General features: G+C 33.4%; 1 protein-coding gene, 1 long non-coding RNA gene and 3 pseudogenes across 2 annotated transcripts; 3 read left to right on the plus strand and 2 right to left on the minus strand.

The window, feature by feature from the left end:
* Nucleotides 1–4664: 4664 nt before the first annotated feature.
* On the minus strand, nt 4665–5645 carry LOC125594225 (annotated as a pseudogene).
* Nucleotides 5646–6692: 1047 nt separating this feature from the next.
* LOC125594227 lies at nt 6693–7082 on the minus strand. The gene is made up of 2 exons (XM_048770513.1): nt 6936–7082; nt 6693–6850 (listed from the first exon to the last, which is right to left on the minus strand). The coding sequence occupies exons 1-2, from the start codon at nt 7024–7026 to the stop codon at nt 6693–6695; spliced, it is 249 nt and encodes an 82-aa protein (XP_048626470.1). The 5' UTR covers nt 7027–7082.
* An 88-nt stretch (nt 7083–7170) lies between these two features.
* LOC125594228 lies at nt 7171–9123 on the plus strand (annotated as a pseudogene).
* A 651-nt stretch (nt 9124–9774) lies between these two features.
* On the plus strand, nt 9775–10226 carry LOC125594226. Its single transcript, XR_007329788.1, has 2 exons — nt 9775–9851; nt 9960–10226. It is a non-coding gene; the product is annotated as an uncharacterized LOC125594226 (long non-coding RNA).
* A 1837-nt stretch (nt 10227–12063) lies between these two features.
* Nucleotides 12064–13000, plus strand: LOC125594229 (annotated as a pseudogene).
* Nucleotides 13001–16315: the final 3315 nt, after the last annotated feature.

Below are 16315 nucleotides of genomic sequence, written 5' to 3' on the forward strand. Positions count from 1 at the left end.
ACACAGTTATTATTTTTTTCTTATATGTTATATTGAATTTTTCAAAACGTCTATATATTATTAGAAATTTGAATATTCCCACTCTGAAATTTTGTGATCAATAGATTATTTTTTTGTTATAATAAGTTACAAATGATCATAAAATATAACGCATATGAATTTTATTTAATGAACATTCAAACTAAATAATATATATATATATAAACACTAATGATTTAAAGCAACAAGATTGGCTGATCAATTTAGTCGTCCAGTTGAAACTTTCAAAAGTATGTGAAAACTAAAGTCAAAGTAAATATGGATTAGAATGGTAGTTATATTTTACTAACCAAATACCGAAAAAAACCGAACCGAACCGAAACCAATCCGATATCGGATTAATCCAAATGAAGCCAAACTATTGTTTCATTTTCCAAAATATAAAAAAATAATAACTTAATCAGCGCAAGGCGCGGGTCTTATCCTAGTCATAGGTGAAAGGGAAGCATTGTTCGCAACGCAACAGTGTAGATGGTTGGAGGCAGGATCCAAAGCGAGTAATAACCTGCGGATTCCAATATAAAAAAATGATCTCAAAGGAAACACCACTAAAGTTTGAAAAACGTTATAGGAAAAACACAAAAGTGTAATACATTTAAAAGAATTTTAGTAATTTTTAAATGTCCAAATATATCACATATTTTGTATTACTGAAAAAGTTTGAAAAAATAATGATAAAAATTTATTTCACCACTAAAACGCCTTTAATGTATGTATTGTATCTATTTCCTAAAGTGATATATATGTAGTCTTACACTACCGAATTTAATTGAACGATTAGCAAATTTTAACATTTAAGGAACAGATTTATATGATCAATTATTAAAACAATGAACCATCAACACATAATCTAAATTTATTATAACCAGAAGCTTAAACTTAACACTAAAATATTCATATATGTACAACAAATTTTTATGAGTTAGCTATAAATAAAGTAATCTATAATTTTTGAAAATAATTAGTCTCTTCTAAAATTTGAAGATTGTAATATAACACCTTGAACCTGAAAAAATTAAGCTATTTATTATAAAAATTACATTACATAATAATATTATGTTTTGTGCTGATAAGAGGAAAAAAGCCCGTGAAATACACAGCAGCAAAATTACCTTAAAATATTATTGAAACCCACACTTATAAACAAATTAGAGAACAAATAAACCTTACAAATCACACACTATTTTTCATCATTTGTTCCCATCATCTTATGAATTTCAATTATAATATTAACTTAGATTATAAGTTTAATTTCCAAGGATTGAAACAACCCATCCATAGTAGAATATAATCTCCCCGTTGATAGTCAGGGTCTTCTGTAGTTATTGATGGTAACATTCAAGATGGTTCAACCATTGTCCAACCAATCTTATAAACCAATGATGACACTGCAGACTAGGTCTTCGACATTCGGATATTCATTTGGATAGCTTTTCCGCATTTTTGAAAAATAGTCCATTCGGATATTACAAAAATAATCACGTTTCAAGTCGGATCTTCCTAGATCCGGGTGGGTTCGAATTTTATCCAAATAACCAAAACATTCGATTCGACTCGAGTATTTTATATCCAAATTACTCAAACTAATATAAAATAACTTAAACCTAAAAATACTCAATTTATATAGTTTCGAATTGGTTATATGTTGTCTGAAACTAACCATATACATAATGTTATTTTTTTGAGTTTTTTTATCCAAAATCTATTTTATCTATAAATACCTAAAATAAATAATATATTTGATTTATAATTTTAATTTTAAGTATAATACTATTATAAATATGATTTAAAATAATGTTATATATATTATAATATATCTTTGGATACTCATTCAGTTTTCTCGGTACGGGTCGGGTTTATTTTGATTTTCAGGTTATTGAAAAATGGTCCTATTCAGATGTTCAGGCAGGATCCAACCAGTCAGATACCCTATTTTTTGTATTGGTTCGGGTAAATATTTGGATATGGATATTATACCAAGCCCTACTGGAAACAGAGAGGACAAGTGGACATAATATAAAAAAAAGATTTAAAGCAATTGTATCTAAATAAATTTGTAAAATAAAACCATATTTCTCCAGTTTCTAACAACTCTTCAAGCATATCAAATACAATATGGATACTAATATATATATATATATATATATATATATAGTGCAAGAAGAGATACAATAAATGATCGGAAAGTACAAAGAGACTATAAATAAAATTATCTCAACTGTGGTCTAAATTAAAACAATCGATAAAAATATATACCATTAAATGAGAATATCTTCACTGAACTTTGTTAATTATGAAACTTAGTTACCCTCAACTAAAATGAAGCTGAATATTATAAATAAAAAATCAACCAAAAAATGATAAAAGTAATAAAAAAGGATCAAATAAATAATCAAATCATAAAAATAAATGATACATAAAATATAATTTAAAACTAAAATTCTGCGGAAGCGCGGACAAACCACTAGTTTATATTATGCTCGCGTAAATTAGAGCTACCGATAAAGCGTCACTATTGACTCTCTAATTTGTGTATTTATTTAACTATTCACTAGAGTTTGATCCATGCATCCACACAAAGTTTGTTTTACCTTTTTAGAGACAAATACTAATATAAATTTTAAAACTTTATCTATATTAATAATTGTTTAATACACTTTTCAAAAACATAATAATTTAGTTTATATTAAGTAATTATATTTATTATTGAGCTGTCGATTTTATCACTTATTTTTTAGAATTTGATTTGAACATCCGTGCGAATGTATTTTTTATTTTTTTACGGATCAGAATTTTAAACTCTTCAACATCATATTGGGGTTACATTTAAATATATGTTTGTAATATTATTAATAAATTATTATTTTTATGTGGGTTTTAGTTATTACTAATGATACTGATTATTTTAACTATATCTTTAAAACAATATTGTGTTCTAGATTTAGTTAAATAAATACATAAATTGATTTAAGTGGCTTCATAGTGTTGTTTTATCATTTTTATTAAGTAACTTTTAATAATATATCATTAATAAATCTACATCGGTTATAATATTCCAGTTATATATGAATATTAAGGGAACAGACGATGAATAAATAATTTTTATATCATTATTAAATGGTAGATGATTTTATTTATAGAAAATATTTATTAGCTAGCTAGATTATAAGAAGTGTTTTGGACCCTAATTAATTGATTAGCTAGGGAGATTGATTTTTTAAATTATTGTTGCTTTTTTAGTTAAAACTCAAATTAGGAAATATAATTAATTACACAGAAAAAGACATAGAATCCGACAAAGTAACTTAATAATAACTATAATGACATGCCATTGTACATAAGTTAGAAAACCTAGGGGCATTTTATATTTGTACTCTTTTTTTAATAGATTAAACTAGATTTTTCAAGCGCGGGGTATGTTTTTTATTTAGGTTCGGACATATTTAAGTCGGAGCTACAAACCCGAACTGTACCAAACTGAAAAAAAAATCAAAACCAAAATTGAAAGGAATTTCATAAATAACTGAGCATCTCATAATATCTCTGGAACAAAATATTGAAACCCAACCGAGAGCCTAATGGGTACCTGAATTTTAAAATACAAATTATATACTTATAAATATTAAATATATTCAATTTACCCCATTTATAAATAACCGAATATCCTTAAAATATATTTATAAACAGAATTACCCAAAAAAATTAAATTTACCCAAATATTTTATCTTCAAAATATTAAAAATTATTTGAATTATCCGATATTTTTTATCCAAACAATCTGAATTACCCTATACTAAACTGAAAGACCTAAATTATCTGATATTTTTATCTATAAATCCGTAATTACTACGAAAACCCATAATCAAACTGGAACTGAGTTTGACCTATTTTTATTGCATATTTGCCAGTTCTCAATTTTCTACTGACCAAACTAAAATAATCCTGAAACATAATCAAATTTTATAAATAATTGAACGGTTTCTAAATTTTAGAACAGAACCAAATGTTGAGAACTAATAGTGAATATTCATTTAAATGGTGCGAAAAAATTTATTTTTAAATATTTAATTCTTTTTACTGGCGGTACATAAGACTTTTTGGTAAATAAGGTTTTTTGGTGAATAAGATTTTAAATGTTGGAAATTCTTCTTCTTTGATTTGAATTGTGGTGAGGATTTGCTTCTTATCTCCTTTTCAGTTCTCTTTCTCTGTTTTTTTGTCGGACCCGAATACGACCCGCTTTAAATCAGCCCCGATAATAACCCCTTATAAACAGTGACTCATACAATCAGATATGATCGACACATAGCGCCACAGGGCACAGACTGGAGAGGGAGAGCTCTTGAATACGGTGACAGAGCCATACAAACAGTCGGAATTATTAAAACATGAAACGAAAGCACTAATAGACAACGCTATATAGTGTTGCAAAAATCATCTCCAAAACTTTCACATAAGCATTCGACCAATAACATAAGTTCGTGGTGGTCTATGAAACAATTTGGATATCATATAGACTATAGTTAGAATAATTAATTGTAAGACCAAAAACTAATAGGTCCAAACAACTTTTAAAGTAGATTTTTTCAGAATGATTTTCTTTTAATAGTATAGATTTTACAAACCTGGTCTGCTACTACTCTTTCAGAACGAATGTAGTTCCTTTCTTTGTTGTAGAAATGGCACCCGACTCATTATCGTCTTCAACAAGCGCCAGTTGCAATAGCCAGTTTGTATACTGCAACATACCCGCAAGCAAGAAACCCAAGAAGCTTCTTTTAGTGTCTAAAGAAAAAATTTTTGGTCATATAGATGCATAAAGCTTACAGCTTTATAGGATAACAAAGTGGATATTACCTTTCCCCAGTTCTCTTGTATAGACTCATGAGCCGCACAGAGGTTGTAGTTATGTATTCTTGGGCTCATGTCATGTGGGATGTGTACGTTGATATCATGGCAAAGAATCTCAATCACAGAAACATCAAAATAATGCTCTCAAACTCGGAGAATACCAGCTTAGCAGGTAAAGATGCATTACTAACTAGGATAATCACAATGAACATTTCCGTTAAGCTGGACTTGAGCTACGTTCCCACTCCCGCAGGCTTGAAAGGAATGTGTGGAGGCGTATGATGAACCATCGTGAACGTGCTCATCTATAGAGAAACAACAAATGCATATTCGTTGTGGCTTCTGATGGTGTATCCAACGAAAAAGGGAGAACAGAGAGAAGCATTAATCCAAAAGTGATAGCCCAACCATGGCATCAACCAGAACTTTACCCATCCCAAAATGCCAACTTTGTGTATAATCGTTGGCCACTCAACGCCAACGGCCATGAAGGCATAAACACAAGCCAAACTTATCTTCACCCTATTTACTTCGCTCGCTCGTTTTCTCAGATTTAAGTGCCAGTTCACCCCTATCAGAACACTTACTATTTTGTAAACAAGTATACAGAGAAAAGAAGAATTGATCATTGCGTAAAAGAGTAAAGCTTCATGTATATATATTCCAGTGACCTATGGACAAAGAAGGACAATCTGACCACTTTTTGCAGAAACGGGTGATGAATCAACCTCCTCTTGCGGAAGGTTGCCAAGCATGGTTATGAGAACTAACCTATAGAGAACAAAGTCACGAAGTCTTAAGTAGGTTAGGGAGAGTTACATGTTAGTTTTGCGTGATGACGGTTTTGCTTAAACATACAAGAGGTAGGAAGGCTAGAGTACCCACAATGTCTTCAACCAATTTGTTCTGTGAAAATGATTTATGAGCACAATCATGGCCTATCACAAAGAACAATGCACTTAGACAACAGTAATTAGCAAGGCGAGAGAGAGAAGAGACAGTGGATGAGAGACCCCCTGTAACTGTATTTCAATGCCAATGACGTGCAACACTTATATACCTCTCAGGGAAGGGTATCCATGATATCTTTAAGAGTGACCTTATCAGGAAGATCTTTGCCAATTGGTTGAACCATAGCTTTCTGCTAACTGTTCCCTGTCTTCTGCACTGTCAGCTGTAGGAGGAACAGCTTATACATCCAATCCTTTTCTCTCCAGGGACTAGGAATGTTCTCGTTCTGTGCGTATACAACATAAACTTAGGCAACATCTCAACAAAACGAGAACTAGCATAGCCTCACCGTCTTTGTTCTGCAACAACAGATCCACATATGCGTCTCAAGTAGTCTTTACCACAGCTTTTTCTGACGTATAACTAGGCAAATCAACATTCAGGAAGAGCTAAGATGCATCTTTTGGTATATGATTAACAGGGTCAAGTGGGATTTTTAACAACAACAAAAAAGGAGGCAAATGGTTTGAGACAGTAACATGTCGAAAACAGTAACTATCCAGTCAGCAATAGGTACCTAAGAATAGGGTTGTTCTGTCTGGCAAAATATCATAATCGATTCATGAATAACAATTTAGAGATGAAAACATTATAAAAGATTTGGGTTTTGAAACACTTGAATATACAGCAGAATGCACATTACATTGCAGAAATTCAAATAGAACTCTACAGCTTTCTTTAGCTTGATTCTTGTTAGCTTCTTGCTCGTTTTTCTACAATCCAAAACACACAGTAAATGGCTTCAGTAGTAGTAGTATTGAATAAATAAAAGAGTGAAGGGTAAATAATAATTAATTACAATGATTCTGAGAAGAAGTGATACTTTTGTAGAATTTGGAGATTCTCCCACGAGATTCAGGTTTAGGTATAAAGGTCTTGTGCCTCAAACCAAAGATCTCTTGTACCAGAGGAACATGGCTTAGTACCAGCTTCCATGCCAGAAACCACCCTGCCAATTCAATTCAATTCAAGGACAATTACCCAGATTATCTATTTTCTCAAAAGTAAGAGAAAAAAAATGGAGAAGAGAGTACAAAGAGCGATGAAGCAGACGATGAAGGAGGTGGCCAGAAGCGGACGTAGGATGAAGAAGATGAGATTGTCCAGGAACCAAGGAGATTCCATCGATTCAACGATGATCTTCTGTGCGTGTTTGTTTGGGTTAAATCAGCTTGTTTTTCTCCTATCAAATCTTATTTTATTCTTCAAAACGACGTCGCTCAAAATGTGTTAACAAAAGTTATTTTAGGCTTTTATCAATGAATTTCACGAAAGTTAGGGGGTTATTTCAGCAATATACTATCAAGGAAGGACTAGTGGAACTTCGATTGGTTTTTTTGAACCAACTGTCGCGGCGGAGGGATTGTGCATCGATGGTGAGGCACTGCAAGGCGCGGCGGATGTCAACCAATTGATGGATCAGTTAGAGAGCGTCATTGCCTGGCTCCCGATGGATCTCTTGTCACCAAATCAGCCTACTACGATCTCCAGCTCGTAATCTCCCTCTCTCTCTAGATGTGTTTCCCCAATCCTCTAAGGCTTTTGATATCGCCATTTCAGGCGAGAGAGGAGATGTCTCGGGAGAGATTGCGTTACTTGGAAGCTATGGTAAATATAACTCTTTTTTCTCTAATTACACGATCTATTTCGCACAAAAAGGAATGGGACAAATAAATGCCTAGGCGTATTGATTGATATGCAATGTATTGTAGGCTATCTATTGTGAAGCTGTCGCTATGGTAGAAGAGTATCAGCAAGCTCTTTCTTTGCCTAACCATGTGGGAACTCGGGATGTTCAGGGTCTTTTCCCTCAGGTTTCTTCTTCTTCTGGGAATTCAGTTTTTTTTGCGATTATGTTTATTTCATTGACTCCTTTACGAGCCAACTTGTTGATCTTTTTCCAGGTTTATGAGACTTTAGAGCATAGGTTGGTGGTTGCTGAGGCAGCTCAGAAACTTAGGCTACCTCTTATTTCAGATGATGGTGAAATTCACGAGGAAGATATCGAAAAGTGGAGTATACTATCAAGAAGCTCTCTTGATAGTGCGAGCACCACGAGTTTTACAATTAGCTCCGCTTCTAACTCGGTGAACTATGCGAACAGCTCTGCAAACAGTCTTGGTGCTGCTCCTGATACTGACGTAGTTGGTGGTGTGCCGAATCGCTTTCTTGGAATAACCCCTGCTTATTTATCATATGTCCAGCTTCAAAATACTATGGTCCATGGTATCGTCACATCATTTTTGCCTTGTATTGGTCTCTTCATAACTATAACACAAATTCTGATTTTTGTTTTCTTCTTCTTTAATGACACTTTTGCTTAGGATATGGCTGACTACCAAATGTTTCTTGCCCGTGAGATAGAAGGTAGGCTGAAGAAAAGTGTGATAAGTTGGCTGATGCCATTGTTGATGACACTGGTAAGATCTTCCTTACCAGTATATACTCTTGAGGGAGAGATCTTTTGTTCTTTACCGAATTGTCCTGTCTAGTGAGATACTTGGCTCTTCATGTTAAGTTGCACTGAACGTAATGACCCCAGATTTTCCTTATTGTCAGATTCATCCACAGGAAATCAAAATTCAAGTGCTAGGCTCCCAGAAAGGTTAGCTTTACCTCTGAGGTTTAACCATAGCTAAAAACATCTGGAAGGAAAAAAGCTTGTTTTTCCTTGTATGTGTTTAATTTTATCACTATAAAACCTAATTAATCTGATTGATGGATGGTTAATGAAGCCTGTTAGCTACTCTTCTTTCTAGGACACATATCTAGGTAATGTGCCATACATTTATACATATGTTAGTTATAAGCAAGGAATTAAAGCTTCTTAAGATATATTCCGTAGAGAAATAATCATGTTGGTGATTAGTGTTCTGTTTGTCAATAATATTTATTCGAAAATCTTGAAGGAGCAGATGACTTTCTCACATTTATTCATTCTTCTATGCTTTAGCGAAGGTCAATGACAATGTGTTTCTTGAATTTCCAGGGTTAAGTTATATTGAGGAGATTGAAAGAGAAGAGGCAGCTCTACGAGAGGACCTCTACTCGGCTGACAGGAAGTTTGCAGAATATTACAATGTAGGTGAAAAAGAATATATTTAGGGTAATGTGCAAACGAAATTTCAGTTACCTGAGTGTTTCATGATATGTTTTATTATAGATAAGTTTCTTGCTACTGCTGTGAATTATCCTTGTAACCCCAGTGCTAGTAAGTTCTGATGACTGTCCGTTTCTGTTCTGAACAAGGTCCCTGGAACAAAGACTCGGGGTACTTATAAAGCTTGTGAAGGATCTGAAGTTAGAACATCAACATAAATATGTAAGCGGTTTTCAGTGTTCTCCAATTGATTCAGTTGCTCCCCTTGTTCTCATTTTCCTAACTCGTATATTTGTAACAGATGAGATGCAGAAGACTTGGTTGTGTAAAAGGTGCGAAACCATGAACACAAAATTAAGGTATCATTATCATCATTCACTGTTTAGTATCTAAATCTGAAGCTATTTCAGTAACTAATGTCTCTTTTTTCTTCTTCTTCTTGCTTGAAGGGTTTTAGAACATATTCTCCTCCTTGAAACATACACCCCTGAATCCATACCAGCCTTGCACAGCATCAGGTCTTTAAATCAACTTTTCCAGAACTATATTTCGTACTATCAACTCACAGAGAAGCCTGCTCTCACCTCTAATTTTGTTTCGTATTTTTTTTCCAGGAACTATCTAGTGGAAGCTACCGAGGAGCTTCAGCTGCATACAACAAAGCGGTTTGTATCTTATCCTCTCTTTAATTGCTTAGCTCTAACAGCTCTGCTTTTGCCCCATCTTCATTGATTATATAGAGCAATAACCCGAGCCTGCGAAAATGACCAGGTTTACACGTCTCAGAGAATACCAAGGAGTGGATCCTCATTTTGATACAATTGCGAGACAGTACCATGACATTGTTAAGGTACGTTAAAATAAGAGCAAACGATCAATTACTTATGTTCCCCCTTTTACTAATTTGACTTGTGAGAATGCAATACACAATGATAATGAAGGTTCATATTTTCTGTAGAAACTAGAAAACATGCAGTGGACAATCCATCAAGTAGAAATGGACCTTAAAAGCGCATGCTTGAGATCGCTAGATTCATCTATATAACTGTTTCATTCACTACTAGTAGTCTAATCTCTATCTCTTCCTTTGTTGTATCTATTACTATGATTTTGTCCTTCAAATCTCTCACAAATGAAAAGAACAAACTAGATTTATCAGTTCGGTCTGTAACAAAACAAAACCTTAACCAAATGAAACCAATGGACAACAATCAGCTCTTGTCTTTTTGGATCTTGCAAATATACAAGACAAATGAAAATGTTTAGAACAATCTTGATTGCTGTGAATTTCCAGATTGTTAATAGCTGATTCTGCCGTCCTGTTAAGAAGAAGATTTGAGAAAGGAAAACAAAAAACGTGTTATTAAGTTACTGTCTCTTTAACTGTAGCAGTAGGCCCGGGACGGATCCACACATTTATTTAAACCCTAATTATATGAATCTTCACCATTTATTTAATCTAATCATCTCTTATTTCTTTCTATTCCACTCGTGACAGGATTTCCATCTCATGATTATTTCAGTCGTTAAAGTCGTTATTGATGGGGATATATATTAGTTTTATTTATTAATTCAAAATCAGCATGATAACTTATTATTTATGTTTTCAAAAAAATTAAATCAAACATCAAATTATATATATATATAAAAATATATGACGTAAATTTAATTAAAATATATATGTTTATTATTGTGCTGAAATTTTAAAGAAAACATTCACATATCAAAAATATTTTAGTAAATATATTTATACAAATTTAGTTGATTAATATTTTAATGAATTTAAAATGTAAATTTATTTTAAATTTATAACTGAAAATATGTTTTAAGATAACAATACGATGTAAAAATTATATTTTTGAAAAAAAATATATAAATAAAAATTCGTTTTTGATTATATAGTTAATTATATATATATATTAAGAGTATTAATAGATATTAACCGCTCTAACTTTTAACGTGAGAGCTCCATTGCTAAAATTTATTTTGCAAATAATAGTATAGATAGATAGATAGATCAGAAGTATTAATTACTCAAGTTTTTCATGAGAAAAGTCGTTATCCTCAAAACAACATGATGAATGAATAGCCTTAATTATAGAATACTCAAGTTGATGGGATTAGAAATCTCTTGGCTTTTCTGATCAAATGAATCAGGAACCGTAGTTTGTGTGACTTTGTGATGATTACGAAACCCTAAATTTGGTATATGTTTATAAACGTACACTTGTCTTAAATCTTACATCAATAATCTTAAATCTAGCAAAATATTTTAGTTTAACAAATCACAGATACTCAAAAAAGGAAAAATACTCAGCCACATGGGATGACAAAAAGTTTTTTTTGACTTTTTAACAACTGGTCTTTAATGTTAAGACCAGTTGTTAAATCTTACATCAATAATCTTTAATGTGGAAGCACCGTAGCCTATTGGTTAAGGTTTAAAGGCTTCTATACCCATGTCTAGGGTTCGAATCCCAGACTATGTAATTTAATGCAGATTACAGGAAATCCAGGTTTCAAGTCCCGGAGAGAACGGTTTATTAAACAATTATGCAGACTACAGAGGAAAAGCTTGCAAGGGATCTTCAACATGGTGCAAGTAAATCTGGCCAGGCGTGGATCTTCATAGGACGGCTCAGATGATGCAGTTAGACGTAGGTCTTCATAAGGCAGGTAGTATTGTCGTTTGTCGAATCGTCTATGTAATCTTTCCTATATCATAATTGTAAGATCTAATAAATCAGCGTTAAAAAAAAAACAACTGGTCTTTAGTTACGTTTTCACAAATAATCAAAAACGGAAAACATGAAGTTACTTTCCTTTTTTTGCAGCTGCACTTTAGTTAGTTTCCTGTTCTGTAAAGAAAAAGGAAACTTCGAGAAGGTCAGTATTTACCAACGGTAAAATTATAGAGACAACAAAAGAATGGAAAATGTGTAGTGTTTACTCTATAAATACTTCTCCTACGTATCTAATCTCCTTACAATTCTATCCTGTTTTTCCATCGTTTTGTTTTCCTTCCCTCTACTCTGTTATTGTTAATGGGTATCTGCAACCAGATGACGGAGACTTCAACCTCAAGCAACCCTTGTTGCCTCTCAGAACGCAAGAGACCCTGTCGATGACACAACAGACAATGTCCTCGCTGTTGCCACAAAAAAGATTGCACTTTTAGGGAATTCAAAATACAAAGGAGTAGTTGAACATCATCGTAACGGTCAGGGGGGCTCAGATATACATTGACCACAAGAGGATTTGGCTAGGAACTTTCAAATCTTCTGTTGAAGCCGCCATGGCTTACGATAGCGCATCCATCAAGCTCCGAAGCTTTGATGCTACTTGTCACAGGAACTTCCTTTGAATACTTCCACGGTTCACGAGCCGAACTTTCAAAAAGGCTACACAACGGAAGCTGTGTTGGGATGATCAAAGACGGTTCTTACCAACAAAAGTTTAAGATTATCTTAGTCTCCCTTTCATAATGTCGCTAGTATCAACTTAGTTGGATCAGAACGAGTCCAAGGAGATCAAGACTCAACCAAGTACCGTTTGACATGCACAGAGCTATTTCGGAAGGATTGACTCCAAGCGATGTTGGAAAAACTCAACCGGCTTGTGATACCTAAGAGGCATGCAGTAAAGTATTTACCTTTCATAAACGAGAGAGAAGAGGGTGAAATAGTAGAGGATGTTGAGGTTGTGTTTTTTGACAAACCATGAGACAGTGGAAGTTCAGGTATTGTTACTGGACAAGTAGTCAGATTTGTCTTCACCAGTGGATGGAAACGTTTCGTCAAGGAGAAGAATCTCAAAGAGAGAGATGTTATCGTCTTTTACAGATGCGATTTAGTAGGTCAAAGCAAGAACTTCTTGATGATCCATGTTCAATACAGTTCTGAGGGAGAAGTAAAAACAGAGAACTTCGTTAACTCTAAGCTAAAAGAAGAAAAAACCAAATCAGTGGACAACAAAGGAGGGTTTTGCTCTTTGTGTTAAGATCCAATAGCTACTTCGTTAGAGTTTGTTTCTAATATAGAGTTCATAATGTACTTTTTTGAATTGCAACAGTTAATATACTGATTTAGTTGGAAAACAAGACTTTTTCAAATCAAATCTTCTTTTATAGTCGCATATAACCAAAAGAAAGAGAAAAAAAAAACGGAAGGAGAAATCTCAGAAAATAGCTTAGAAAAAAAAATCTCAGAAATATAAATTAAAACTTACGAATTATTTTCTTAGCGTCTTGAAAAACTAAAAGTTCATTATTGATTGGTAAATAAAATCTAAAGTTTTTTTTTTCAAATTTGCTTTTACAGTAGTTAGCTTATTTATTTATTTATTTTAGTTTGAGTGGTGAATTAATAGTTTAAAAACTTCAAAGAGTAAAATATGAAGAAAAATATCGAGCTATAATAAAACAAAAAAAACGAAAAAGAAAAAAGCGCTAAAATAATTTTCAACTTTAAAATTTAAGCTGAAAAAATTTAAGCTGAAAAATCTCAGCTGATTACAAATGCTTTTTTTAAACAACTAGGTGTTTCGCCCGCACGTGCGGGCATAGAGATTTTATAACTACTTATTAATACATGTATTACTAGTTAAAAATAATTTTAAATTATTATTTATCTTTTATTGAAAATTATTATGTATTAGAAATTTTTAAAATTCCTTTATGCACTATATTCATTATTAATAATAATAATATAAAATCTTAGAGATCATTTGATATTCTCTTTCAATTATATAGAATTAATAATTTTACTTAATATTTAGTTATGTATTTTCTGTTTTTAAAATTTTAACCATTTTATTAAAATATATATTTTTGCATAACAACACATATTGTTCCAAAAAAGGATAACAACACAATATATTAGGAATTATCTTTTTATTTTAAATATATTTTAAAATTATGAATAATTTTTATTTTTATTATTGTAAGCACTTATCTAATTAAATAACACTAAATTCGTTTTTTTTTATTTTATCTATTTTATTTAATTTATTCATTAAGAGTATAAACGATATTATCCGTGCTAATTTTTAATGTGAGAGCTTCGTTGTCAAAATTTACTTCGCAAATAATAGTATAGATGAAGAATAAATCTCGTAATCAAGCCATTGTAGTAGTACTGAACAGTTTGACTTTTGACATGTTTAAAATGTGTTGATCAACAAAAGTATGTGATTTTTAGTAGTTTCTGATTTAAAGTTGAAAATTAAAATAGTTTTCCTAATTTAGAAATTTATGTGCATATAATTTTAATGATTCAGATAAACAAATTATCTTTTGGATTTATGCATGAAAAGACCTAGTTTATATACAAGTCGCATATACCAAAAGAAATGACATGGAACCCTTAAGAATATAAAATTAAAAATTTTAAGATTTTTTTTTTAATGTACCTTATTCATCAACCGGTCAACCGGAATTCAGTGTTTGATACAAGCTTGATTCAACCAAAAATTTTCTAAATCAACCATTACAAAGAGTAGCTTCGCTCGCCTACTTAACCGACACCATCTGCTAATCTGCTCGGGAATCCTCATAAAATCAATCTCCGTTCTTTGGCCATTGATGTTAACCACAAGGAGGTGGGGTTTACCTCGTTGCCTCGGATGCCGACTCCTCGACTCCTCGTGACATCGCCGGAGTAGCTAGATTTTGATAATCTCCCCAACACTTGTATCTTGACTGACCATGAAGCTCTAGACCAAACGGTAATATGTAAGAGATAGCAAACCTTGAAGAATGCCACCGAGACCTTACCGAACCGTGGACTGAGGAGGAAATCGAGCGCCAAATACCGGTAACAGATAAAGCACTCAGAACCTCCTAACAAATCAGCTGCAATGAGGACAAACTAGACACCGGGTCTTCAGTGACTGCAATAAGAAAGAGAGAAGCCTACCATGATCACCAAAGGAAATCTCAGCACTGGATGGCTAAAACACTATCAAGTCACTCCGCCAACCAAGAGGTTCAAGACCAACGACTCAAACGATGGCCCCACCGACGGCTGACCCGAGAACTAGAGAACCTAGCACGGTCTTCTTGCGCTTCAGAGCTACTCCTTGCTGGTGAAGCAAGTAACAGGCACTGAAGCGGCACCAAACAACTCAGACATTTCCAAAATGAAATGATGAGCAACAACCCGGGTTGGTAAGTGAGGTGGTCTAGCAAGTGGAGAGCGTCATGCAAGGCACAACAGACTCTGGCCATAGATGACAGAAGAAGCTGAAACCTCCAGAGACGCAGACGCAGAACCACAAAGAGACCCTGACCACACACCAGCAAGCATCCCTGTGTACGTGCCGACGAACCGTCATCTCCTCTGAGCAGAAACACAACTCGGGTCCGAGACGAGACACCAAGTCTTGACTCCAAGAAGGCTTACACACTCCACTCCACAGCGAAGAGACTTCGCCAATAAGTCACACCTGATGAAGAACCGGAGAGAGCACGACCTATCCACCATGCACCTTCACCTCCTCGACGACAGACAAATCTACAACAGGGAAATTGAGATCTGCCATAGCCGAACCCTAAAAAGCCGACTCCTTTCCTCAGTAAACCTCGCCATCTCGTTGAAACTCCAGAGAAACACAACCTACCACCAGATCTATCTCCCCTCGAGGTAGATCTAGGGTTCCGGCGAGTGGGATCCAGACTAAAGGAGAGAAGCAAAGTGAAGAGAAGCAGAGAGGAGAGGAAGTCCACCGACGTCGGAACCCGAAGCCAAGCGCCGGTGGAAACAGTATCGTCTTTTTATCACCTTTTTAGAAGAGAGAGACTTTTTTTTTTTTTAGGGAAATTGCCACAAATACCACATTCATAGTACCAATGGCATAAGAGTCTTTTTTCACTTAATGAAAATGTATTTTTGAAAATGTCTCATTAGTGGTGTTAAAATGAAAAGGGATACTATGAAAGTGGTAAACATGTAATTTCCCCTTTTTTTATTTGTTAGTTGTTACAAGATATTATTTTCTTAACAAAAACTTAAATTTCTGTATGCTCTCAAAATTCGGTAAGGACATTATTAATTTGTTAATAAAATCTAATGGTTCTTAAGACGCAGCCTATTGAACTTTTAGTTTACATAAGTTAGAGCTGATGATACTTTGATTTGGGAAATTACTACGCCTATACACACTTTTCAATCTCTTATTATACAAATAGACAACAGTGCGGGATGAATGTTATATAAAAACTAATTTTAATCTATTCTTATCTATTTGTATTCATTTTTACGTATTATGTATATAATTAAATTAGAGTACAGACTTAAAATAATGATATAATTTTTT

This window comes from Brassica napus (assembly GCF_020379485.1).
Source record: "Brassica napus cultivar Da-Ae chromosome A5 unlocalized genomic scaffold, Da-Ae chrA05_Random_16, whole genome shotgun sequence".
In the NCBI taxonomy this organism is placed as follows: domain Eukaryota; kingdom Viridiplantae; phylum Streptophyta; class Magnoliopsida; order Brassicales; family Brassicaceae; genus Brassica; species Brassica napus.